At 36.1% G+C, this 27,570-nt stretch overlaps 2 protein-coding genes and 1 pseudogene across 3 annotated transcripts in view; 2 read left to right on the top strand and 1 right to left on the bottom strand.

The window, feature by feature from the left end:
• Positions 1-1,815: 1,815 nt before the first annotated feature.
• Positions 1,816-25,153, bottom strand: TRMT10A (tRNA methyltransferase 10A). The gene is made up of 8 exons (XM_065907321.1): positions 24,987-25,153; positions 19,300-19,496; positions 14,922-15,084; positions 10,470-10,541; positions 9,305-9,379; positions 6,908-7,057; positions 4,694-4,799; positions 1,816-3,525 (listed from the first exon to the last, which is right to left on the bottom strand). The coding sequence occupies exons 2-8, from the start codon at positions 19,482-19,484 to the stop codon at positions 3,320-3,322; spliced, it is 957 nt and encodes a 318-aa protein (XP_065763393.1). The 5' UTR covers positions 19,485-19,496; positions 24,987-25,153; the 3' UTR covers positions 1,816-3,319.
• LOC136148172 (U4 spliceosomal RNA) lies at positions 12,926-13,047 on the top strand (annotated as a pseudogene).
• Positions 25,154-25,322: 169 nt separating the features above from the next.
• MTTP (microsomal triglyceride transfer protein) overlaps positions 25,323-27,570 on the top strand; it is a 68,512-nt gene continuing 66,264 nt past the window's right edge. The window contains exons 1-2 of one of the 2 annotated variants that reach the window (XM_065907294.1): positions 25,323-25,717; positions 26,667-26,754. In XM_065907294.1, coding sequence (XP_065763366.1) covers positions 26,715-26,754 — 40 coding nt within the window. In that variant the 5' untranslated portion in view covers positions 25,323-25,717; positions 26,667-26,714. Of the gene's footprint in view, positions 26,755-27,570 lie in introns of both variants that reach the window. The other variant, XM_065907291.1, reaches the window with a different exon arrangement.

The following is a 27,570-nucleotide window of genomic DNA, read 5'->3' as shown; positions in this document are numbered from 1 at the left end:
CAAAGAGCAAACTTCAGTTACCAAAGGGCAAAGTGGGGGATGAGCTACATTAGGAATTTGAGATTGACAGACACACACTACTCCATACAAAATAAACACGCAAGGACTTACTAGGTAGCACAGGGAACAATATTCAATATCTTCTAACCAGCTATAATGGAAAAGAACCTGAAAAAGAATAAATATGTATTTTATAAATATAGTGTGTATGCATAACCATATCACTTTGTGATATACCCAAAATCTTGTAAATCAACTAAACTTCAATAAAAATAAACTTCCAAAAATTAAAAAAAAAAAGAATGAGAGAAAATCCTATTATTTCAGCAGACATATCTCCTTTTGATTCATTTAAGTACTAACCTAATTCCCCACCTTTACTATGTTCCAACACAAGTGACTTTAATATTACTTAAGTTTTTACATAAAGTACCTCAGATAAACCGAAACAATTTTGAAAACACAGTAAAATAAGAAAAAAATACAATTATTTAAAGAAAAACAAAATTTTAAATACCTCAGAAATTAGTCATTTCTAATTGTCATCTTCGCCTTCTTGTCATCAGCAATCCAAATTAGATATGGACTTGGAGTGAACAGAATTGTATCCACCCAAAAGATATGTTCAAGTCCTAATATGTGGTACCTGTGGATGTCAACTTATTTGAAAACAGTTTTTGTAGATAAAATCAAGGGAAAATGAAGTCACAGTGGATAATGGTGAACCCTAATCCAATCATCAGTATACTTAAAAAGATACAATACAAGCACAAAAGACAGAAGGCAGAAGTCCATGTGATGACAAAGATTAAAGTGATGCAGTTTCAAGCCAAGGAACGCCAAGGATTGCTGGCAACCACCGACAGCTAGAAGCAGCCAGGAGGGAATCTTCACTAGCCTTCTGAGGCAGTATGAGCCATCCAACACCTTGAGTCTGGACTATCAGTCTCCAGAACTATAAGAGGACATTTCTGTTGTTTTGAGAATAAATTTCTGTTGTTTTAAATAAACTACTGTTGTTTTTGAATAAACTACTGCTGTTTGCAGTATTTTGTTACAGCAGCCCTGGAAACAAATATAGGGCTTATATAATTAGTGAAAATTAAACTACATGGTGCTTGTAATGACCTTTCCCCACTTTTCAATATTAAACTGAGCCTTTTTCCATATGGAAAACCATATGGAAACATTCCATGCTACTAACTACACTTAGAAAAATCTGTAACTTTGAAAAATACAACTTAAGACATAAACCCTGTTCTACAACTGTGGGGGCTTTTCTTTATTTACATACATTGCTCACAGACCTTTAAATGGATAACTGTAATAGCTTACTAAGAATAAAGCAACAAGAGAGACAATATTAAATTCAGTGAATTTTTGATCAAATATGTATATAATCTGAGATGCCAATAAGGAAAAAAACCAGAAACTTAATTTATCCAAACTTAGTAACTAAGGCTTCTGAAATGTTACTTTAGCTGTGACAAAGAATAATCACGTTAAATATAACTGCTCTACATTTACTGGCAGGAACTAAAACATCTACTAGCTCTACCATCTCTTGCCAATGCCCTCATATAAATGTTTAGTTATAGATTTTTACATTTTATGAAATTTAAATTCCTTAATGTTTTTCAGCACATTCACATAAATAATATAGATATGGCAACTCAATCCTACTATCATCAATAACAGAATTATACATGATGTGGACAGACAGATGTATATACAATTATATGCATATTTTCATACATGCTTATTTACAGAAACATATTTACATTAGCTTAAATATTATTATATGATAGACAGATGCACATATAAAGTTAACTTTATTTGCTTAAGAACCAACATTATTTTAAAGAAGTACATAAGGAGAAAAAGGATAGCTGCTAAGGGCTACTTTTTTAAGAGCTGTTTCTTTTTAAATGTGGGTAATGACATAAATGGATCCATCGATGCCTTTTATTATATTTGATTGGGCTGGGTCTTCATTGCTGCATGCGGGCTTTCTCTAGCTGCTGTGCATGGGTTTTTCATGCAGTGGCTTCTCTTGTGGAGCACAGGCTCTAGAGCACGTGGGCTTCAGGAGTTGCAGCGTGAGGGCTCTGGAGCACAGGCACAGCAGTTAAAGTGCATGTGCTTAGTTACCCCATGGCATGTGGAATTTTCTCAGACCAGGGATCGAACCCGTGTCCCCTACACTGGAAGGTGGATTCTTAAACACTGGATCACCAGGGAAATCCCTCAACAGCTTTTTAAATTAATCTAGCTTGAAAAATGGACCTCCCTGGTAGCTGAAAAATTAATTTTGTAATCAAAATAATTTACCATCATTATTTAAATTAGGAAAATATATTAAAGTATTAAGTCCTCAGTGCATGCCTTAGAACCACAAAAGCATCACACACACACAAAAGGATAGAGGTGGGTCCATAGTCCAACAGACATCAATTTTTGAATTTATCAATTCAATCCAAGAATACTGGAATGGGTTGCCTTTTCCTTCTCCAGGGTATCTTCCTGACCCAGGGATTGAACTCATGTCTTCTGCATTGGCAGATGGATTCTTTACCACTGAGCCACCACAGAAGCCCCTCATCAATCCAATACTACTTTGTTCCTAAAATCACTATATTCCTTTGAAATAATTAAACTGAATATAAAAGCTGCAAATAAAGGTAACCTCCCATTCAGAAAATTTTGTTAGACTTAAAGGAGATTTAGGATACCTGCCTCCACAAATAAACAGGCAATAAATCAGAAAGACACTGATATAAACATATAGTAATAAAACTGAAAGGTCAGAAGGCACATTCTAAAGAACACAATCTTGTAAATAAAAGAATACAGATTTACTGCTGCTACTGCTGCTGCTAAGTCACTTCAGTTGTGTCCAACTCTGCGTCCCCATAGACAGCAGCCTGCCAAGGCTCCCTGGTCCCTGGGATTCTCCAGGAAGAACACTGGAGTGGGTGGCCATTTCCTTCTCCAACAGATTTACTAATAAGGTGATATTCTCAAGTAATGGTTATTTGAGGTTTAGAAAATTATTTTTTACTTTACATGTTTAACTCTTATACAAGAACAAAAAAATGCTTTCTTATGAGTACCTTTTTATCACTTAGTTCAAAAAGAAAGTTTAAAAAAATTCACAACAGAAATAAAAGAAAATGAAATTTCCTTCCAATTCAAATATTCTATGAAACACCTTTCTCCTGATTTTTCCTTAAACTTAAGAAAAAAAAAAAGATGATACTAGTAGGGTACAGAGTTCACTGTAGATTCAGTGCTACTTTCTTTATCCTGCTTTTCTTCCTCATTGTGGTGAATCCAGCTCATGCCTATTTTCCTCTTCACTGGAATCACTGTTTAATCCACCTTCAACTCTGGCGAATTTCTTGTCACATGAACAACTTTCACAGGCTCGGTCTGTGGGAACAGCTCCTTTCCTTTGGGGTAAAATAGTGAAAAATGCTTCTTGCCAGTCTCTTGTCTCCAGGTATTCCAGAATAATCTCAAACACTGCAACAAAGACAAACTCTGTATGTTTCTTACCCTAGTTCATCACAATGCTGTATACTTTAAAATACATTGCTTTTGTGTTAAGAGTGCTAATATGTCCTAATAACTACTTTGTTCTTATTACTTCCTTCTCCCGTATTAGCTGTCAGAGCTAATATGTACCAAGGCTCTCAAAGATGCTACTCTGTAGCTTTTCCTCATATCCTTTCTTAAGCACTCAGAGGTTTACCATTATCCGTTGTCAATTATAACTAATAGAGGACACCTCTTTTTTTTTCCTTCTTATTCTTTATTCCTGCCACATCTTTATCCTTTATATGCTAATAAAAAACCAAAAAGAAAAAAAAAGGGGTGGGGGGAGAAGCTACCATTAATCTAAATTTCTTCTAGCTTTCCACTCGCTCTGTGAAGTGTCTTGCCTCCTTTTTTTTTTAAATACTGTCCCGCCAAGTTCCTCTCACTTTAACACATTGATGAAAGGGTAAATTTGGATTACTTTATGATAGAAAAGGAATACATTATATATCAAAAGTCTTGGAAGAGGTTCATTCCTTGAATCAATAAATTCATTTCTATAACTCCCTAGAGCTTGCTACAGAGAAATTTAAAAAACCCAAATAGTAGTTGTGTACTAACAAAATTCTCTACTAAAAAAAAATTCAAAAAGCAAAACTCCAGGCAAAGACTTAAGTCTGAGGATATCTATTATAATATTTACAATAGTAAAAAGAAAAACATATCAATAGAAGAATGGTTGTATTATTGTATTGATATATTCAGATGAATAAAAGTTACACAGCCATTAACAATGACTCAATAAATATAAATGGAGGGAAAACACCCCACATTTATAACATTTTATGTAATAGAGTAAGAATCCAATTATATAATAAAGGATATTATGCATAGGAAAAGAACTTGGAGAAACACCAAAAAGTTACTATCAAGTATTTCTGGGTAGTGAAATAACACCTACTTATTTTTCTTTACACTTTTTTATACCTTCAAAACTTTCTAAAATATGCATGTATCAGTCAAACAAATCATAAATGGCTACATTTTAATTTTCCAAAGGTATACATTTTCTACTTTTCCAAAATGTAAATAGAAGGTTATTTTTCACAGTGTTCACATAGGTAAATTTTTAGCTTATAAGTTTATAGCTTACCATGATTAACTGCCAAAACTTTTCTACTATTCATCTTCACAAAATTCCCAAGGGGAAGCTGTGCATGATCAATTCCATGATCTGATGCTTGTTTATATGTGAGTCCCTAAAACAAGGACATCATCACCTGGACTAGAACATTACATTATTTAAACTTAAAAGTCTAAGATAGAATAAATAATTTTTAGGAAAGACTTTAGTTCAGAGAATATAATCTGAATTTGAGTGTGGATATTTAACAGCTAATTTGAAAATATTCTCTTGATAATAAATATAGTCAGAATGTTGCTGGTATTTATTTTAACCAAATGAGGAAACCAGAGACATTATGCTCTCTATCCTGTCACAAAGTTCGTCAGTAGCAGAACCAAAGGAAAAACTGGCTCATGCCTCCTGACTCAAGCAGCTTCTCAACACTCCACACTGCCTTTTTCTGAGTTTAAAGTATTCAAACTGAATTCTTATAGAAACATCATCACCCTTCTCATGAATCTGAAAGATAGAACTGTTTCAATTATATAGCACTAAGAGGCACAAGTGGCAAAAACTAATGAAATAAAAACCTGAATGAAAAAAATTTCCTATGGTCCATAAATTTTATTTTTCCATTTCTGTCAATTAAAAGCATGCTGAATTATGAAAACAAACAAACAAACCCCAAACCCAACCTTAGCATGGTAGAATAAAAAGCTTTAGAAAGGAAGTCAACTTAAATCCTGTCTTAGGACTTTGTTTTAATGAAATGTAAACACTTTAGAAATTCTATTAATGTTACACTTAATTTATGTGTGAGAAACACAAAAAATACACAAATAATACAAATTTCAGTGGAATAATACTTATTGGATGCATGAATTTCAACTTATAAAAAAAAAAGAATGCTGAATATGAATTTTCTTCTCAAAATTAAAATCCTTAAAGCCTGGGTCTAACCAGGACTGAAAGAGCCCAAAGACATAACACAGGAGGAAAAAGAGCTAAATTTCTCAACTAATAGTCTGCATTTTCAAAAAATAATTATTCCTTTATTGGCCACTCCATGCTGCACAGCTTCTGGGATCTTATAGCTCCCCAAACACAGATTAAACCCAGGCCCTCGGCAGCAAGAGCACAGAGTCCTAACCACAGGAGTGCCAGAGGAACTGCCAATAGTCTGCATATTTTAGAGGCCAATATTTGATAATAGGTCAAGTCAGATCTTTTTGAAAACAAAATCGTTTTAGTTCAGAGAAACAAACAACATGAAAGAAAAAAACTAGTTCTACAGAAATAAGAAAACAGAATTTTTCTACTAAGAAAAAAATAAAAAGGCTAAAGATCATCCTGATAAAATTCCCTATGACGCTATAGAGCTGTACTGTCCAACTGTAGCCACAATTGACTACCTAAACTTCTTATAATTTTTAAAAACTCAATTTCTCAATCATACTATGCACAACTCATGTGCTCAACAGCCAATGGGTTACCACACTGAACACGATGATATAAATACTTCCAACAATGCATAAATTCTCCTGCACAGTGGTGCTAGATGAGAATAATGAATTACTGTGTATTATTCTGCTGACAACATTTCAACAGATACTTAACTAAATAAATTGAGCTTATTTAGCACAATGCAATATAGCTGGCAAAACACAAAATAATGTTTTCTTTTAGAAAGTGTATTTCTGTAATTTTTCATTTGAATGAGGGTAAGGAGGTGGGACGAGACAGAAGTACAAATTAAAGAGGACAGAAAGCACATCCCATATAATCACATATTTGAAAATGGGCATAAGTTTACCAGTTTGGATATAAATTTTTATATAAATTAATATAAATTTTACCAGCAGGCTAGAAATTGATTAGCAGAAGCAGCATTTATCAATACAGAAAATCATTTAAGCACATGGGCTCCAGACCAATCTGGAGTTTCAAGTGTCTACTACCTATTTTTATTAATTTTAGATTTAATTTTTATGTGCCTCTGGCTCCTCATCTGTAAACTGTGCGTACTAACAGCACTGACTTCACTGGGCTGCAGTAAGGATAAAGCAAACTAACATATGTGAAATGCTTCGCTTAGCTAGAAAGGTGACTGAAATATCGCGGTACTCAGTAAACACAAGGTCTCAGTATTTACTTTTAAGAAAATTCACATTACTATCAAGAACACTGGTACAGCAATTTTAAGTATGAGCAAAAGCAAAATAAAAACTTAATAGTATGTACCTTGTGATGGTTGTGATCTACTAATCCTCCAATCACATAGGCCTTTGATTCATCTAATTCCTTTAATACATTAGGTGAATCTGATGTAAGATAAATCAGGTCTTCTTTCTGTATGAATTCACTATAGTGCTCTGGTTTGATGTGGATATCCTTCAAAACACAAGGAGAAAGATGCTATTAATTAACAGGATTTTGTGAAAATTGGCTAAAAACGATTATTTTCTTTTCCCTAGCCAAACTTACCGAAAAAATATTTGACAGGAAGTTTGAAAGAATATTAAAACAATGTATTACTTAGAACCTATCACTCCAACATCTTTTCACCTCACATCTCAATTATTTAAGTAGCCTTCTGATGCCACTCCACCTCTAGCCTCAGATCCCTCCAATTTACTTCCTCACATGGCTGGGGGACTCATTTTCTGAAAACACTACTCTCAATGTTTCATATTGATCTATAGGTTAAAATTCAAGCTCCTTAACTTAGTAACTCTCGCCTTAATACAGCACCAATCTATCTTTCTAACTTTCTGTTCCAACAAAACAAATGCATTTTTGTTATATATTTGCTCACAGTGTTCTCCGGCCAAAGAATGCCTTCTCCAATTACTTCCTTCTCCATTTAATATGAATCACCAAAAAGAAAGGGCTTACAGATTTAATAATTTTCATGTATCTACTTCCACAAAAATAGACATCTGAAATCTTCTTTACCAAAACTGTCAGGTCAGAAGTACTGAAGGCTGAACAACAGTAGGCAGAATTTTGCAAATTGCACCGAAAGAAAAAAAGGAAGATACATCACAAGGTTTAGATGGCACTTCTCAATAATTTTTGTGGAAACAAAAAAATGAAGCAGGAGACCTCTCACCTAAGTGTATATAGCCTATTGAATAATAAGCAGCCATTTTTCTGGAAAATGATATACAATAAATATGATTCCTATACTTAATAAAGGCCCCAAGAGGAACGTGCATAACTAGAAACTAGTGAACTCATTATGTCTCTGGGAAACTGGTGGTATAAAATAATAAATTTTACAAGCCATAAAATAACTGAGAGTATGCCTACTCTAACTCATCATAGTATTTCTTAGGAAAACAGGTATGAACGTAAAACTTGGTAAGTAATAAATCATACTTTAAAGCTTAAAAAAGACTTTTGAAAATGTTTTATGCTATAGACTATTAATAAAATAAAAAACGCAGTCATTATAGGATTAATGAGTGAGACAGGGAAAGTCTGTCACAGTGAGAACTGGCTTGGAGAAAGGGAAAAGGTATAAGAATAACCCACCACTTCTCTGAGTAGGATGATTAAGGTTCCTTAGGGATTGGTACTAAAGTCAATCTATTAGTTATCTTTGCAAATAACAGAGTAGTTCAGTTCAACAGAAAAAAAAAAAATGTGAGCCACATATGTAATTTGAATCCTCCTAGTAGCCACATTAAAAAAAAAAATGACAAGGGGCTTCCCTGGTGGTCCCATGGTTAAGAATCCACCTTGCAATGCAGGGTACATAAATTAACCCCTAATCTGGGAAGATCCCACATGATGTGGAACAACTAAGCCCATGGGCCATGACTACTGAGCCCCAAGGCTGCAACTACTGAAGCCCTAGCGCCTAGAGCCTGTGCTCTGCAACAGGAGAAGCCACTGTAATGAGAAGCCTGCACACGGCAACTAGAGAGCAGCCCCGCTCACCACAGCTAGAGAAAGCCCGGGCACAGCAACGAAGACCCAGCACAGCCAAAAATACATAAATAAATAATTTTTAAAAAGTGACAAGAAATAGATGAAATTCATTTTAACAATACATTGTATTCAACACAATATACCTTAAATGTTATCATTTCAACTTATAATAACTGTGTTTTTTTTCATTTTAAGCAGATATTTTACATTCTTTCTCCTTTTCGTACTATCTTTGAAATCCAATGTTTATTTGACATTTATAGCACATCTCAAATCAGACCAGTCACACTTCAAGAGTTCAATAGCCATGTGTGGATAGTGGACACCAGAGGGTATAGAACAGATTGAGAAGAAAACAAGTATATTTCCAAATTTTAGAGTGACTTCACGTTTATAAATAACATATAGCCAGTTTGCTGGGTTGAGATTGCATATAGAGCTTTAAATTCTTTCCTTTTTTAAAAAATATGTTTTAAAGTTGGCAGTAAAATAGCAAGTGAGATTTCATGAAAGAAGGTACAAACTATATCTCAGGTCCCTTAGCTTCTCTACTTGGTAAACTTAGACTTAGGAACAGTGATACATAGGGTTTGGAGCTGCTGACTCATATTTGTTAGCACTATGTAGAACTCAGGTAAAAAATGCAGACCTTTAAGCCTAAAAATACTTTGTATTATATGAGACTTAATCAATTTTAGTTACCTTCCAGTTGACCCATCCTTTGTCATTTTCATCCATGTTCTTTTTCAGCTGGCCTCCATGGCTTGTCAAATAAAACTGATAAAGAGATTGGCAGGCACAGAAAGAGAGACTGAAAGACTATTAAAGCCAATATTTTATTTCCTCACACACTAATGTGACTATCAATGAAACACAAAATATTTTCATTCTGGAAAAAAATTAATTTATGACATGCTTTAAACATGAAAAGACTTATCTTTGGTAGAAATGTGTATTTTTGTGCATCTCCTAACTTCTGTATTCCACCTACATTTTCATTCCATTTTCTAAGCAGTTATAATCTGCCTCTTGCTTAGTGATCATTTACTTTTCTATAATATTCCTGCTTCCATGTCAAGTTTCCCTTCCCCTTCTTTTGCCACTACTGTTATTTTTTACTAGTCCAAAGTCTTCATAATTTTGCTTTGACTTTAAACCCTGAAACATATTTGAAATCTAATCAAGGGTGAAAACAACATAAAATGTAAAAATATAATATTACTATCACTCAATAAAAAGAAAATATCTAACCAAAATTTTAACATTTTCTAGTTTTTAACATCAGTGAGCCAGAGTTAATTTTTAGCTCACTTAGAATTAAAACAATAAGGAAAATGACCCTACTCTTAAGAGCAGTCAACTAGTCTCACAAATCACTCCCTCAATCCTTCAAAATTATCAGTGACTCAAAATCCTTTAAGTAGAGAAAATCTGGCCAACAGGCACAATGGCACATATCAGCGTGGGGCAGTTCCGCTACTCCCCAGAAAGGAGTGAGAGCTGAGAAACTGGTATGAATGTGTATGTCCTTTAATGTGTATGTCCTTTAATGTGTATGTCCTTTAATGACTATGTGTATGTGTATGTCCTTTAATGAATATGTTCAACTACATAACAATGAATAGGTCAATGTGTATAGGACTGATGATGACTGGGTACAGTGTATCTGAGAATAATGTATGAAAAATGTTTAAAATATTCTATTTTTGCAGAAAAATAGAACATTTTCCCAAAGAGACATTTTTAGCTCATTAAGAAAGATTACCTGTAAGACTCATTCTTGTACAGGCAATCAGGATTATCTATGCCTTTTCTGAAGGAAGATATAAAAGGAAACTGGAAGTTTGTTTTAATTTCTCAAACATACCTGCACAGGATGCAGTGCTCGTCGATTTTCTGCATAACATCGTTGAATCTGCTTGTGAAGTTTCTTAATGTCCTATAAGAGAGTGCAATTTTTAAAGCAATATTTTAAAAATTACCTGTGGCCATTTCATAATCCGAGTGGAACAGAATAAGCAGGAAGGATAACTAGATAGGTACATTTTTTCTTTAGAAATACAAGTCCTTTCTGATGAATGTCCATTCAATTTCCTTACATACTATTTAAATAATTACTATAAGTCAATATTCTGTAAGTGACCCATAATTTCACATTTTGTATCCACTTAAAATATAAATTCAAGAAAACTTTCACTCTTCTTAGGAGACAACAAAAGAAAAAAAATAAAACTCTTAGAGTCATAGATATTAAAATTTTCACAACTTACAAAAGTTTAGAAACTAATTAAAACATAGTAGCATTGTTTAAACAACCAAGTATCTTAAACTATTAAATAATCCTTTTAAGCCAATCATATTTTCCCCCCTCCTTTCAGTTAGGGTTAATAACAAAATCCCCCACAGCTCTTTACGATTAATATGCAGTTACTGAGTTTCATAACCTATTACAGTACTTGTCTTTCCCTCTGTCTGTACATATAGATATAGCTTCCCTGGTGTTAGATGGTAAAGCGTCTGCCTGCAATGTGGGAGACCTGGGTTCAGTCCCTGGGTCAGGAAGATCCCTTGGAGAAGGAAATGGCAACCCACTCCAGTATTCTTGCCTGGAGAATCCCATGGAGAGAGGAGCCTAATGGGCTACAGTAGTCCATGGGGTCTCAGAGTCGGACACAACTGAGCTACTTCATACATATAGATATAAATAAAAGCAACCTACTAGCTATTTAATACTTTAATTTAGGGCCACAGATTTTGAAAAGCTTAAGATATATTTTTTTCAGGAAAAATTTTTTTTAATTTTTAAAAAAATCTAAAATTTATTATTTTTTCCTGACCACTCTGTGCAGTATGTGGGATCTTAGCTACCCGAGCAGGGACCAAACCTATGCCCTCTGCATTGGAAGTGAGGAGTTTTAACCACTGGACCACCAGGGAAGTCCCAACCTAGGATACACTAAAGCTGATTTGGTGGTGCTGACTTCTCTTAGCTTTTGCTTGTCTGTAAAGCTTTTGATTTCTCTGCTGAATCTGAATGAGAGCCTTACTGGGTAGAATACACATTCCTATACTCTAACAACAGAAGATGAGAAAGAGAAATCAAGGAAACAGTCCCATTTACCATCTCATCAAAAAGAATAAAATACCAGGAATAAACCTACCCAAGGAGGCAAAAGACCTGGATGCAGAAAATAAGAAGATACTAATGACAGAAATCAAAGATGTGTGACACAAACAGATATAGAGATAATATACCATGTTTTTTGATTGGAAGAATCCATACTATGAAAATGACTACACTCCCCAAAGTAATCTACAAATTCAATGCAATCCATATCAGATTATCAATGGCATTTTTCACAGAACTAGAACCAAAAAATTTTACAATTTGTATGGAAAAACAAAAGATCCTGGAGAGCCAAAACAATCTTGAGAAGGAAAAACAGAGCTGGTGGAATCAGGTTCCCTGACTTCAGATGATACCACAAAGCTACAGTCATCAAAACAGTATGACACTGGCACAAAGACAGACATAGTGATCAATGGGACAGGACAGAAAGCCTGGAAATAAACCCATGCACCTATCATCAATTCATCTATGACAAAGGAAGCAAGAGTGAATGATGGGGGAAAGACAGTTCCTTCAGTATGTGGTGCTGGGAAAACTGAACAGCTACAAGAAAAAGAATGAAATAGAACACTTCCTAAAAACATACACAAAAATAAACTCAAAATGGAATAAAGAGCTAAATTTAAGTCCAGGTAGCATAAAACTCCTAGAGGAAAATATTGGCAGAACACTCTTTGACATAAATCAGAGCAAGATCTTCTCCAATCCACCTCCTAGAGTAATGAAAAGAGAAACAAAAACAAAACAGGACCTAATTAAGTTTAAACGTTTTTGCACAGCAAAGGAAACCATAAACAAAAAAGGCAACCCTCAGAATGGGAGAAAATATTTGCAAAAGAAGCAATTGACAAGTGATTAATCTCCAAAAAAAATAGAACAGCTCTTGCAGCTCAACATCAAAACAACTCAAAAGATGGGCAGAAGATCTAAACAGACATTTCTCCAAAGAAGACATACAGATAGCTAAAAAGCACATGAAAAGATGCTCAACATCACTAATTATTAGAGAAATGCAAATCAAAACTACAATGAGGTATCATCTCACACCTGTCAGAATGGTCATCATCAAAAAATGTACAAACGATAAACGCTGGAGGGGATGTAGAGAAAAAGAAATGCTCCTACACTGTTGATGGGAACGTAAACTGGAATAGCTACTATGGAGAATAGTATGGAGGTTCCTTAAAAAAAATAGCTTTGTGCAGTGGCAGTATCGTAGCCAATGAGGTTTATCCAAGGCACGATTATTGCTAATTAAAAGAAAAAAAAAACTAAAAATAGAATTACCATATGATTCAGCAGTCCCATTCCTGGGCATACATTCAGAGAAAACCATAATTCAAAAATATACATGCATCCCAATGTTCACTGCATCACTATTTACAATTTACAATAGGACATGCAAGCAATGTAAATATCCATCAACAGACGAATGGATAAAGAAGACGTGGTACATACATACAGTGGAATGTTACTCAGCGATAAAAGGAAAGAAATTGGGTCACTTGTAACGACATGGATGAACCTAGAGTCTGTCATACAGAGTGAAATAAGAGAAAGAGAAAAACAAATATTGTATATTAATGCATATATATGGAATCTAGAAGAAGGGCACTGATGAGCCTATCTGCAGGCCAGGAGTAGAAGACACAGATATTAAAAATGGGCTTGTGGACACAGCGGGAAGGAGAGGGTGGGACAGACCGAGAGAGTAGCACTGACACATGTACACTACCACGTGTAAAACGGACCCCTAGTGGGAAGCTGCTGTGTAACACAAGGAGCTCAGCCCCGTGTTCTGCGACGACCTAGACAGGTGGGATGGACGAGCCAAGAGGGAGGGATACACATACACATATCGCTGATTCCACTGTTGTAGAGTAGAAACTAAGAGAACATTTTAAAGCAATTATACGCCAGTTAAGAAAAAAAAGAAGACATGGTATATTTATATAATGGAATACTACTCAGCCATAAAAAAGAAACAACACTATTTACAGTAGCATGGATGGACTTAAGAGATTATCATAGTAAGTGAGTCACACAGAAAGACAAATGTGCATCACTTACATGTGAATCTAAAAATATGACATAAGTGGACTTATCCACAAAACAGAAACAGACTGACAGAACAGACTTGTGGCTGCCAAGGGGTGAGAGAGATAACTGGGAACCCGGGCTTTATCAGATGCAAACTACTGCACATGGGATGGGTAACAACAAGGTACAACTGTACAGCACAGGTAACTATATTCAGTATCTTGTAATAAACCATAATGGAAAAGAATATGAAAAGGGATAAATGTGTGTGTATATACATATACATATAAATGCATAACTGAGTCACCTTACTGCACAATAGAAGCTAACACAACATTGTAAATCAAGTGCTTCAATAAAATAGTTTAAAAACACACACACACAAGAAACCAAAATAGTCTAGAGAGGGAAGCAACATAAATGTCCACTGACAACAGATGAAAGAATAAACAAAAAGTGGTCTATATATACACTGAAATAGCATTCAACCTTAAAACATAAGGGAATTCTGACACACACCACAATGCAGGGGCTTCCTAAGTGGTGCAGTGGTAAAGAATCCGCCACTCAATGTGGGAGACATGGGTCCCATCCTTGGGTCAGGAAGATCCCCTGGAGTAAGAAAGGGCCACCCACTCCGTTATTCTTGCCTGGGAAATCCCATGGACAGAGGAGCCTGGTGGGCTGCAGTCCACGGGGTGACAGAGAGTTAGACGTGACTAACAACTGAGCACAGCACAGTGAAGACATGATGCTCAGTGAAAAACACCTGTCACAAAAGTAGGATTCCACTCATATAAGACACACAGAGTAGTCACATTCATAGAGACAGAAAGTAGAACGCCAATGCCAAGGGCTGGGGGAGGGGGAATGGAAATGGTTGTTCAGTGGGTATAAAATTTTAGTTTTGCAAGATGAAAAAGAGTTCTGGAGATTGGCTGCACAACATAAGTGTACTTAGCACTACTGAACTGTACACTTAAAAATGGTTAAGATAGTAAACTTTGTTATGTACATTAAAACCACAATTAAAAAGAAAAGAAGATGCATTTTAGTACATAAATTATATCAAACTAATATTACATATTAAAGCAAGAATTATTCAACCTAGTTCAGCTACAGGATTTTTCCGACAATGATTCATGATACCTTTAATACCATCAAGCTGTCAAAACTGCAGTCGATGATAAGGCGGAGTGGGCTGTGAACAACGTCTCTTCGAATACGTTTTCTGTCACTTCCATCTGAATTTGACTCAGGTTGACACTGTCGCTCTAATTGCTTTCTTTTGCGTTTTTCCTTCCGCTTTTGTCTAAAATTAGTAATTGAAAACAACTTTTTGTTATTTGGATATTTATAAAACTTTTCTAAAGAAAGAAAAAATTATTTTAAAATCAGTAGGCTAAATCATAAAAAACTGCCACTTCTGTGGATCAAATATTGTCAAATATCAGCAATTTCAGATAGCCTAAAAGCTTTACTCATTTGCAAATGAGTTTGCAAAAGCAAAATATTTTTTACACAGATCTGAACTGTAAGTTCATTTATTATTGGTAGCACGTTATATGGGGCTTCCCTGGTAACTCAGCTTAAAGAACCCACCTGCAATGTGGGAGACCCTGGTTCACTGCCTGGGTCAGAAAAATCCCCTAGAGACGGGATAGGCTACCCAGTCCAGTATTCATGGGCTTCCCTGGTGGTTCAGATGGTAAATAATCTGCCTGCAATGTGGGAGACCTGGGTTCAAGGTTCGATCCCTGGACTGGGAAGACCCCCTGAAGGAGGGCATAGCAACCCACTCTAGTATTCTTGTCTGGAAAATTCCAATGTCAGAGGAGCCTGGTGGGCTACAGTTCATGGGGTCACAAAGAGTCAGACACAGCTGATTGATTCAGTACAGCACAGCACACAGCCCATTATATGTACTTAGAAAACTTTTAAAATACTGAGTTTGAGTTATAAAAAATTTTACTTTTATCATTCCCCTACATGATTTTCAAGCAACAATTATAACCATATATTAAAAAAAGTAAAATTGTTATTCAACACAGATTCGGACATCCTAGCCACAGCAGGCAGAAAGAGAAAGAAATAAAATGAATCCAAGTTGGAAAAGAAGTAAACTGTCATTGTTTGCAGATAACACAATGTTGCATACAAAAAAGCCTAAGGATGCAGAAGAAAATTACTAGAGCTCAACAATGAATTTGGTAAAGTTGTAGGATACAAAATTAATACACAGAAATCTATTGCATTTCTACACACAACAAAATATCAAAAACAGAAACTAAGGAAACAGTCCCATTTACCATCTCATCAAAAAGAATAAAATGTCAGGAATAAACCAACCTAAGGAGACAAAAGACCTATACTCTGAAAACTATAAAACACTGATGAAAGAAATTGAAGATTACACAAATGGATGCAAAGATATACCGTGTTCTTGGAACAGAAGAATACTGTGAAAATGACCATATTATGCAAGCAATCTACAGATTTGGTGCAATTCCTATTAAAATATCAATGGCAGTTTTCATAGAACTAGAACAAAACTTTTTGAAGCTTGTATGGAAACACAGAAGACCCTGAATAGACAAAATAATCCTGAGAGAAAAGGATGAAGGTGGAGGAATCATCTTCTCTGACTTCAGACTATACTACAAAGCTATAGTCATCAAAACAGTATCACACTGGCACAAACACAGAGGCACATACATCAATGAAAGGGATAGGAAGCCCAGAAACGTATCAATTAATTAATATCAATTCATCTATGACAAAGGAAAAAAAGAGTACAGGAAAGAGGAAAGATAGTCTCTTCAGTAAGTGGTCTTGGGAAAACACTGAAAAAACTGAAAAAAAATGAAACTAGAACACTCCCTAACACCATACACAAAAATAAACTTAAAGTGGATTGAAGACCTAAATGTAAGGCCAGATACTATAAAACTCTTAGAAAAATATAGGCAGAATACTCTGACATACATCACAGCAAGATCTTTTCTGATCCACCTCCTAGAGTAACAAAAGTAAAAACAAAAATAAAAGCTTTTGCACAGAAAAAGAAACCATCAACAAAATTAAAATACAACATATGGACAGGCAGTAAGTATTTGCAAATGATGTAACTAACAAGGATTTGCTTCCAAAATAAACAAAAAGCTCATGTAGCTTAATATTAAAACAAAACAAAACTGAACAACCCAAACGAAAATTGAGCAGAAGACCTAAACAGACATTTCTCTCCAAGAAGACATACAGATGGCCAAAAGGCACATGAAGAGGAGCTCAATGTTGCTTTGGAGAAATGCAAATCAAAACTACAATGAACTGTCATATCACCTCACACCAGTCAATATGGCCATCATCAAAATGTCTATGAATAACAACTGCTGGAGAGGATGAAGAGAAAAGGGAGCCCTCCTACATTGCTGGTGAGAATGTGAATTTGTGCAGCCACTATAGAAAACAGTATAGAGATTCCTTAAAAAACTGAAAATAGAGTTACCATATGGCCCAGCAATCCCACTCCTGGGCATATAGCCAGAGAAAACTCTAATTAAAAAAGACACATACACCCCCAACATTTACAGAAGCACTGTTTACAAAAACCAAGACACAGAAGCACCTAAATGTTCACTGACAAATGAATGGAGAAAGAAGATGTGATATATATATAGAATGCAAAATTACTCAGCTACAAGCAAGAATGAAATAATGCCATTTGCAGCAGCATGGATGGATCTAGAGATTATCACAGTAAGTGAAGTAACTCAGACAAATATGATCTCACTTGCATGTGGAATCTAAAAAAAGTGATATAAATAAAGTTATTTAGAAAACAGCAGTAGACACACAGAACAGAAAAGAAACGTATGGTTATAAGAGTGGACAGTTAAGGGAGTGGGAAGGTAAGTTGGAGTTTGGGATTAACATACACATTCTGTGCTCAGGCACTTCAGTTGTGTCCAACTCATTGCAACCCTAAGGACTGTAGCCTGCCAGGCTCCTCTGTCCATAGGATTCTCCAGGCAAGAATACTGGAGTGGGTTGCCATGCCTTACTCCAGGGGATCTTCCCTACCCAGGTATCAAACCCATGTCTTTTACATGTTCTGCAATGGCAGGTGGATTCTTTACCGCTAGCGCCACCAACAAGGACCTACTGTATCACACAGGGAACTATATTCAATGTTTTGTAATCATCTATAATGGAAAATAATCTGAGAAAGTATGTATGTATATATGGGGCTTCCCTAGTGGCTCAGATGGTAAAGAATCTGCCTGCAATACAGGAGACCCAGGTTTGATCCCTGGGTCGGGAAGATCCCCTGGAAAAGGAAATGGCAACTCACTCCAGTACCCTTGCCTGGAGAATTCCATGAACAGAGGAGCCTGGAGGACTATAGTCCATGGAATCGCAGAGTTGGATACAACTGAGCAACTGACATTTTTACTTTCACATATACATATATATATATGAGTGAATCATTTTCCAGTACACCTAAAACTAACACAACATTGTGAATTAACTATGAAAAATAAAGTGTTAGTTGCTCAGTCGTGTCTAACTCTTTGTGACCCCATGGACTAGTGCGCCAGACTCCTCTGTCCATGGAATTCCTCCAGTCAAGAATACTAGAGTGGGTAGCCATTCCCTTCTCCAGAGGATCTTCCTAACACAGGGATCAAACCCAGGTCTCCTGCATTGCAGGTAGATTCTTTACTCTCTGAGCTACCAGGGAAGCCCATAAAAATAAAATGAAGAGAAAAGTGTTAGTCACTCAGTAGTGTCTGACTTTTTGCAACCCCATGGACTGCAGCCCACCAGGCGCCTCCCTCCATGGAATTCTCTAGGCAAGAACACTGGAGTGGGTAGCCATTCCCTTCTCCAGGGAATCTTCCCAACCCAGGGATCAAACCCAGGTCTCCATATTGCAGGCAGATTCTTTATCATCTGAGCCACCCCAGGGAAGCGCTTTAATAAAAGTTATTTTTTAAGAAAAAAGCTGCTCCCACTTTTTTAAAAGTAAAATTATGAAAAAAAAAAAACCACCTCAGGTGTTTCTTTCATCTACATCAACAATTAATTTTCTAATAAATTTTGTCTTTCTATCATAACAGCTTAAGCCTAACTGCTCTTACCAAAACCTGTAATAGTTCTAGCAAAATCAATGTTAGGCCCAAATTTGACCTTTCTGAGATGATTATTTTTGTTCCATATCTAGGACATAGATGCTAACTATATCCTTTTTATAAATTGGTTAGTTTAGAAATTGAGGTGCTACTCACAATAGGTGTGGGTGACAAAAGTGTACTGTGTAAATTCAGCAACACTGCTAAAAAAAAAAAAACAACTTAAAACAGTTTTAGTAGCCAACTGACAAAGTGAGCTAACAATATGTACAGTCCCAATTTAATTAACATAATTACTATTGCATAATTATGTAATTGCATAATTACTATACAGAAGGTCCAACATTCCATATCTCTAAATAGGGATAGAATATATGCATTTTGATACATACTTGCGGAGTTCTCGTTGTTCTTCCCATTGTTTCTGTTTCATTAGCTTCTTCATTTGCCGTTTAGATATTGGTTGAAACCTTTCACTTAATCCTGACTTCTGATTTTCCTCTCCGTCTTCACTTAAGTCTTGCTGTCTTTCAACATTACAAGTCTCACTAAATGCTGGCAACATTTCAGATGACATTATTTGATGCCTCTGAAAAATTGAAAAGCAACTCTGACATGAACAGATGATTTACAACCAAAAATAAATAAAAGTAAAAAAAATGACCAAAGGATGTGATTAAAATGAAACCATATTAGTAATGAAAAAGGTGCAAATTTAGGCAATCAATCGTCATTTACTGGCAAAGATCATTTGATGAAATGGGATGTTTTTACACACTTTTGGCAGCATAGCACAATTTTCCCAGAAGGCTACTCAGACCTATATGTTTGAAGAGATTTAAAATGTTGATACTCTTTCTTACAATAATTTATTTCCTTAGAATTCCTGTAAATTAATTGGAAATATAAACAAAATTAATGGAAAAGAATACATGTATTACTGCTATTTTTAACAATAAAAAATTAGAATGTCAGCAAATGGGGACTAAATATAAATTACAGTTCACCTATAACATTGGATTGGAATACTAAGCAGCCAAGAAAAATGTTATTCAATATTATTTAGTGATAAAGGGAAATAATTATGTTAAATAAGAAAATCAAAACAAAAAAGTTCAATTTTGTTTTAAAATACATATATATATATACACACACATATATACACATTTTAATTCTGACCCACCCATGGCCTTCTGCATTTTCCAAATTTTATACAGTGAAAATACAGTTTTAGAAAAGAAAAACATATAATTTTTTTTAAGAGTTGGAAAGCACCTTTCTGTACTTGTCTTTAATACTGTCATACAGGAAAAATGCTAATTTCACTATCTCGGTAGACACTCAACAATTGGTTTTTCATAAAAGGTATGCTATACATTTCTATGTTTTGGGCAGTACAGAGAACAAATTGAGTTGCTCCCAACATATTCCATTATAAATATGTAATTATAAATTTTTCACTTTAGTCACAGCTGAAAAACAAAATATGTAAACTGACTCTGTAATCAGTTGTGGAATACTCAGGGCCACCTAAAACATCTTATTTAGATTTAACCACCAACATCTTTAAGGGTCTTCTCTGGTAGCTCAGTTGGTAAAGAATCCACCTGCAGTGCAGGAGACCCAGGATTGATGTGTGTGTCGGGAAGAGCCCTTGGAGAAGGAAATGGCAACCCAGTGTATTCTTGCCTGGAAAGTCCCATGGACAGAGGATTCTGGCGGGCCACAGTCCATGGGGTCGCAAGAGTCAGACACGACTTAGCAACTAAACCACAACCCACATCTTTATATCCACTGTCTAGAGCTAAACTTGCCTTTAGAGCAGGGAAAAGGATAGAAATACTGAGACATCTTTTCTCTTTAATTATTAACACCATAGCTTAAGAATGTGTGTTCTTTATCCCTATCAAAAACTAAGCATGAAGTCTGCAAATATCTATCGGTCTTACACAAAAATATGTAATTCTTCCCTTTTACAGAGATAGCTAACAAGTCTGTGCAGAGAAGCCAACATCTAAAAGGAAAAAGAACAATTCCCACAATTCAGAGAATGGAAAGAAATAAAGTTCACAGAACATAGTTTGAGCAGCGGTTTTATTATATGGTTCCTGCCTTCTTTAAACATGCAATGATGTAATAGGACATATAGGGTACCTAAGAAAACTTACAAAGTTTACCAAATTTTGACTGCAAGACAAGAAATTTTAAGATGCATGATTTAGGGGCTAGAGCAAAGCCCTGACATTTTACTACACTGCAAAATTACTAAGAGGGGAAAGAATCATCTAGTAATACAAGTAAGAGTTCACAAGTTTTCTTTATGCCACCAATCAAACTTCTTTTAAGGGAGATCATCTCCTAGAAATGACAACTCAACTTTGACTCTCCTCTGGAAACCCCACTGGGCAGCGCTAACATCTGCTTTTTCCCAACATTACACTGGCAACACTAGCACAGTGCCGAGCACTTAGATGCTTGTTATATACTGGCAGAACAAACAAATGAGTGACTATGATATTATAAAGAACTTCTAAAAGTAATGAAAATTATAACATCAAACACTTATTAATTCTTACTATACTTAAGTTATTATCTAGTTTACTCTCTTAAAAAAAAACCCTAAGGGGTAGTCACATATGCCTACTTTGCAAAGGAAGAGGTACCAAGATTACTTGCCCAAAGGTACAAAGCTATTATATGATTCCTAAGAAACAAGGCACTTAGAGCAAATGTTGCACAAAATAGGTCCTCAAAATACTTGTTGAATGAAGTGATGGAGCAAAGATTCAAGCTCGCATCCAACTCTACTGTCTTCTAGAAGTCCAAAGTCTTATTTAGAAAATGGGAATTTCCAAACAATCTTAAAGAGCTGTGCTGCTTTCACCCACCTGCTGTTGAAAGGCTCAGAGAAGACCTGTGTCACCAAAAGATAACAGAGGGGAAAAAACCCTTTGGTTCTACTTGTCTGCCAATGCACCAAAAAAAAAAAAAAAAAAAAAAAGGAACAATTGGGAAACTTCCTAGAGATCACTGCCAAAAGTTTATATCTGTAACATCCTGCCTTCCAAGCTCACAACACCTGACAATGGCAGATAAAATATTAAAAGGGGAAACAAAACAAGTATAGCCTTTCAAAATCAAAATTAAGAACAGGGTCTACAGTGTAAAGACAGCTAAGAGGTTTCCTATCTTTAAAGAGAAAAATAATAATACAAGACAGAGGACGGGAGACAGATGGGAGGAAGTTTAAGATGAACCCTTAAACTGGTGTTAGGGGTGAGGCTCCTCTTTCCAAGAAAAAAGCCTAACAACAGGTAAAATTAAAGATAGCTTATACAAAGCTGACTACTTGAGGGGAACAGATACCAGCCTCTTGGCTACAACCTGGGCCCAGCTATGAGGTGATGTATGAACGTACAATAATATGACTGAAATTCTCAGCCCCATATATAGGCTCTGCTATTGGTCTGAAGAACTGAAAAGGGTCACAGGTGGATGAAACCAGAAAATCAGTAGTAGATAGACATAGTTTGGAAAGGAAAGCTATAATTCCATTCCAGATGAGTCTGCAAAGCAAAATTATTAAAACGACGGAAGTTGGGGGGAAAAAAAGAGTTAATGAAGAGCAGTAACCATAAAAACAAAAATTGGGAAATTGGTACACAAAAACAGGCATAAAAATATCAAAACAAGAATTCACTAAAAAAACAAAAAAGAACCAATTTGGAAAGCAGGAAGTGAAGTCATAAAAATTTCAAGTAATCTGGAGATTACTTGGATTCCAAGAGGTAGTTGATGAATTAGAAGACAATCTCACAATCTGATTCAGAGTCCAGACAGAAAAATAAAACGAAAAAATCGTATGTCTGAGCATTTAAAAAATGTGAGTAACAGCTTGAGAGAAACATAGGCCAGAAAGGTAACTGGAGGTAAATGTAGAACCTTGAGTGCATTCATTACTTTTTTTTAATCTAGAAAATAAGGTCACTATTCAATTTAAGAAACAGGAGACAGAGGAAACATAGTAAGCCTGAAAAGGTAAGAAAAGTTTTAAACATATATTGTGATTCCTAGGATCACTTTTATTTCCTTTCCATAAATAAACACATGAATAAAAATTAGCAATGAATATATCCAAAACAAAACAGAAAACATAAGCTAAACCTGCCCATTAAGCAGGCTTCCCAGGTGGCGCTAGTGGTAAAACAAACCAAGCAACCAACCAACCCTGCCTGCCAATGCACGTGGGTTCCATCCCTGGGTCAGGAAGATTCCATGGAGGAGCGCGTGGCAACCCCCTCCACTATCTTTGCCTGGAGAATCCTCGCACAGAGGAACCTGGGCTACAGTTCACAGGGTCGCAAATTGTCGGACACAACTGAAGCGACTTGGCGTGCAGGAACGCAAGTCAAGCGTGCAGACTCTAAGGCACAATTAAAAATCAGAGGAAACAAACTGCTCTCTTTATGAAATTGCTTAATATTCTAAGAGAATATTTCTATCATCATTGGCATCGTTTTTCATAGTTTCCTACGAAAGTCAAAAGAGCAAGAGTTGATTGGCTCTAGACTGTGAAAATTTTAATATAATAAAGTACAGCAAAAGTTTACAACTCATGCACACCAGGGGGAGCTTTCGCCTTTCCCAAGAAGTCCAAGTTAAATTTAATTTGCTTATTAATGCATACTAATATTTTTAAAAAGCCTATCAAATAGAAAGAAAGGTCATGAGCTTGTCAATATTATTATCACTGCTATTTTAAAAGTTATTTCCAATTAAGAAAAAGGAATGTAGTAAAAGAAATTTTTTTAAAGCTTTGAATAAGCTAGATACATTGCAGGAAATGATGCAATGATCAAGCATCAAATGATGCTAGACTGAGATCCTTTCATTATTGCTTTCAACACACTTTACAAAGACATGTACCAATTCCTAATGCCTGTAACATACAGTGAGCATTTAACTATGCACTAGTTTGTTCAGATTAACCTGTTAAGTAAAATATAAACACCATGGCAGTCTGCATTCGTCCCTCACATGCAGTGCTATTCACAGCACATTTTAATTCATTCACCAGGTTCGACCAACTTTGTAGCAATTACAGAAATAACTGCGCCAAATTTAGTTTACTTAAGCACTGAATTTTTTTAAATGGTTCCTTTAGTTAGATATAGATCATCTGGTGGTTTTATGAAACTAATTATGAATAAAGATGACTAATGCAATCTGGTGTGGGACAGAAAAATTAAAAAATTGTATCTCCATTATCCTTGTATTTCCACTTCTTAGCAAAACTCCTGGCAGGGAGAACACACATCATGAGTGTGACTGACCGAAAGTTTGAAAAAAAAAAAAAAAAAAAATTCATGGCTTTACTGATTGGGCTAAAGTCTCAGTAATTTATAACACAGCCTCCCTTCCAGAAACATCCAAAGGAATGTCGAAATAACCGCAGAACGGAATTAAATGACATAATGGTGGTAAAGAAGGAATACCCTTTTTTAAAACGTGCTTTAACAGCACCTGCAGCAACTTCCCCCTGGGCCTCTCCCCACATTTCACAGCGCTCAGAGACATCAGCCCTGGTAGGAAAAATGAGGTTTAAACACGAAAAGCGACTTGCCCACGGTCTCTTGCCAACAAGGGGCACAACCACAACTCATTTTCCGGCCCTTCAGAGTCCAGATTTCCCTCTCCCTTCATTCTTGGGAAGCGAACACAGTTCACATACTAGGACCCGTATGTCGACCCCCAAACAAAAGTCTACAGCAAGAGGACCTATACTAGTGGGCGGAGCCGAACCCGACTCTAGCCTCCAGGTCACCCAAGCGCGGTCGCATTACAGAGGCGGGGTTAATTTGCAGCCGACGAATCAGAAAGCTGTTTGGCGAGGCGAAGGGGCGCGCTCTCATACGTCACTTCCTTCCGGAGCTGCGTTTTTGCTACCATTTTCCATTATCCCACTTCCCTCTCCCCCGGAAGCCCTATTGCTAGTGGAAGGCGGGACCGGCACGCGCTTCTTTTGCTCTCGGATTATATCAGAGTAGAGGAGCGCTAGCCTCCGCGCCAAGAGACTTACCGAACAGAGGAGTTGTCGGGGAATCTGATTATCTCTCAGAAAGCTTTTTGTAGTGGTCTTTACCACTCGAGAAGGTCCTCTTTTGGAAACTTCAACTCCCAGAGGCAGAGCCGGGAGCTGCACGTAGGAGGCTACGGAGGTTACGTCTTTCGTCAGCCCACTGCGCCAACTCCGGACCCGCAGTGGGAGAAAGGGGCGGGGTTTGTGTGGGGCGGGGTCTGGGGTTAGGGTTTCTGGAGTGGGAGGTGTTTGAGTAATACCTGTTTTTCCAATTCAAGGCAGCCGTACACCTGCAGGCATTTAGGCATATATCCTCGTGGGGATGGCGAGGGATGTTAAGACATTCCTGCTCTTAAAAATGACCAACACTAATAAAGGGCTTGTAATTCTTCCGTGTTTGAGATGAGAGGAAAGCATCTGTTGCCTAAATTATTTGTATTTATAATACAGGAGGCTTTCAGTATCACATAATTTTACACAACTGAAGTGGAAAATTAGATTTTAAAAGTGAATCAAGCGCCCAATAAGATGTAATTAAATCTAGACTGTTTACGCCTTTTCTTTCTTACAACCATAAGTCTTACTCTCCATTGATTCTTTGAGCTGTTTTTCATATACTGTTTTGTAAGACATTGGGTGACGTTTCATTGTTTATAATGCCTGACTTTACTATGTAACCTTTTTGCTATATATAGATTAAGTCACCTGAGGAAGACCTGTAACATAATCCGGTTGGTGGTCATTTTCTATTTAGTTTTTAATTTGGGCCTACTTCTAATAAGTGATTATTGCAGAATTCGAAGATAAGAATGATGTTTGAATCAAAGAATAGAAGACTGCCCTCTAAGTATGGAAAGAACTCTGGAGTGATTTATACTTGATATTTGAAAACATTCTAGCATGTTTAAAGGTTTCTGTGAATAGGAAATTAAATTCCAGATTTGACTTTTCTGAATTGTAAATTCTGTAAATTTAGTTACAAAACTGAAGTCACTCTTGCTTTAAATCGTCGAATTTTACATGAAACACTGTCACTACAACATGGTTGTAGGCCACACTGTCTGTTTCCTCATTATGTCAAGTCCAAAAGATCTTTTAACTAAGAATTGGCAAAGAAGTCTGGATCCATTTCTGATCTGTTAGTAGGGCATCTTTTTTCAGCTACCTCCATATCAGGCCAAAGAGTAGCTGAGGGAGGATTAGTAATTGGATATTTAGCCCTTCACATGTAGGTCATTGAGCTCAGGCTGGCATAGTGATGCGCCAAAACTTTCAACAGCTGTTCAGTTGCCCCTCAGGGATCTGTTTTATGAATAATTATATATTTTTCAGTGCTAGTACCTGATACCCTTATTAAAACAAAAATTTTAAGTTACTTAAAACACCCTCATGTGTTTTCTTTTGACATAGCCATTTAACTTTACAGTCATAGGGTGTGAAATTTAAAATGATTCTAGTATCATCCAAAGCTGCACTAGTAAAAAATGGACAGTTTAATCAAAGATACAGAAAGCATATAGAAAATGCAGGAAGGCAAAAACCATAATATGAAACAGTATTATTTTCATTAATTTGTAAAACTCATGTATTTATTTATTTGACATACTTATTGAGTCCCATGTTTTTTTGTCTTAGTATTGTTGATACAAAGATAACTAAATCATGATTTTTGTTCTTGAGGAATCCTTAGAGCTGGTGTTAAATATCATACAACATAATGTACTTGAGATGCCTGTATGTGAAAAGGAGCAACTAAACGTTCCTGGAGGTGAGTGACATAGTTTCAGAAATTGAATAATTTGTTCTATCTTGGAAAGGAAATAGAAGTTCTCCAGATATCAAGAAGGAAAAGTATTTTAAGTATTGGGAACAGTGAAAGCAAAGGCATGTCATAGTTTGGTACATGACTGATAAGCTGTGGGTAGGATGAGAAAGGAGGAGGAAAGACAGACCCTAAAATCTGGACAACTGTGTTAGCCCCTCAGTCATGTCTGACTATCTGTGACCCCAGGGACTGCAGCCTGCCAGGATCCTCTGCCCTTGGGATTTTCCAGGAAGGATACTGGTGGGTTGCCATTTCCTTTTCCAGGGGATCTTCCCAGTGCATGGATTGAACCTGGGTCTCCTGCATTGCAGGCAGATTCTTTAACATCTGAGTTCTAATTTGGACAACTGTAGGAATGTAATTCTGTCACTGGATCATTTGGCAAATAGTAGAAGAAAATTAGGTTTTGAAAAAAATTGGTTTTGAATATATAGGTTCTGGGGAGTCTGCAGAACATCTAAGTAGAAACAGAAATTATCAACACATATTTGGTATTTTAAGCCAACATCAGAGGTTGAAATCAGAGATGCTAGACCATAGGTTACAAACCTGTAATGTCTATTATGACTAGAAGGTAAATGGCACAAGCTATCTAGAAGAGAAGTGCCACAAACCTGAGAGCATATTCTATGTTTAATCAGGGAGAAAGTTCCAAGTAGTGGGCCTAATGCCATCAGAGCTCAATTTTTTAAGAGCAGCCAGAGGTTTGGTTTTCTATGTGAAATCTGATTTTTAAGTGTTGGCAACTATTTTGTTTGT

The sequence above is a fragment of the Muntiacus reevesi genome, chromosome 16 (assembly GCF_963930625.1).
Source record: "Muntiacus reevesi chromosome 16, mMunRee1.1, whole genome shotgun sequence".
In the NCBI taxonomy this organism is placed as follows: Eukaryota; Metazoa; Chordata; class Mammalia; order Artiodactyla; family Cervidae; genus Muntiacus; species Muntiacus reevesi.
This window is presented reverse-complemented; position numbering and strand designations above follow the sequence as displayed.

Excerpts from the sequence above, each read along its gene's own strand:
- TRMT10A (XM_065907321.1), bottom strand. The coding sequence starts at position 19,484 with ATGTCATCTGAAATGTTGCCAGCATTTAGTGAGACTTGTAATGTTGAA. Across the intron at positions 15,085-19,299 it reads GAACAACGAGAACTCCGCAA|ACAAAAGCGGAAGGAAAAAC; the intron begins GTATGTATCAAA and ends TACTAATTTTAG. Across the intron at positions 7,058-9,304 it reads AAGGATGGGTCAACTGGAAG|GATATCCACATCAAACCAGA; the intron begins GTAACTAAAATT and ends TGTGTTTTGAAG.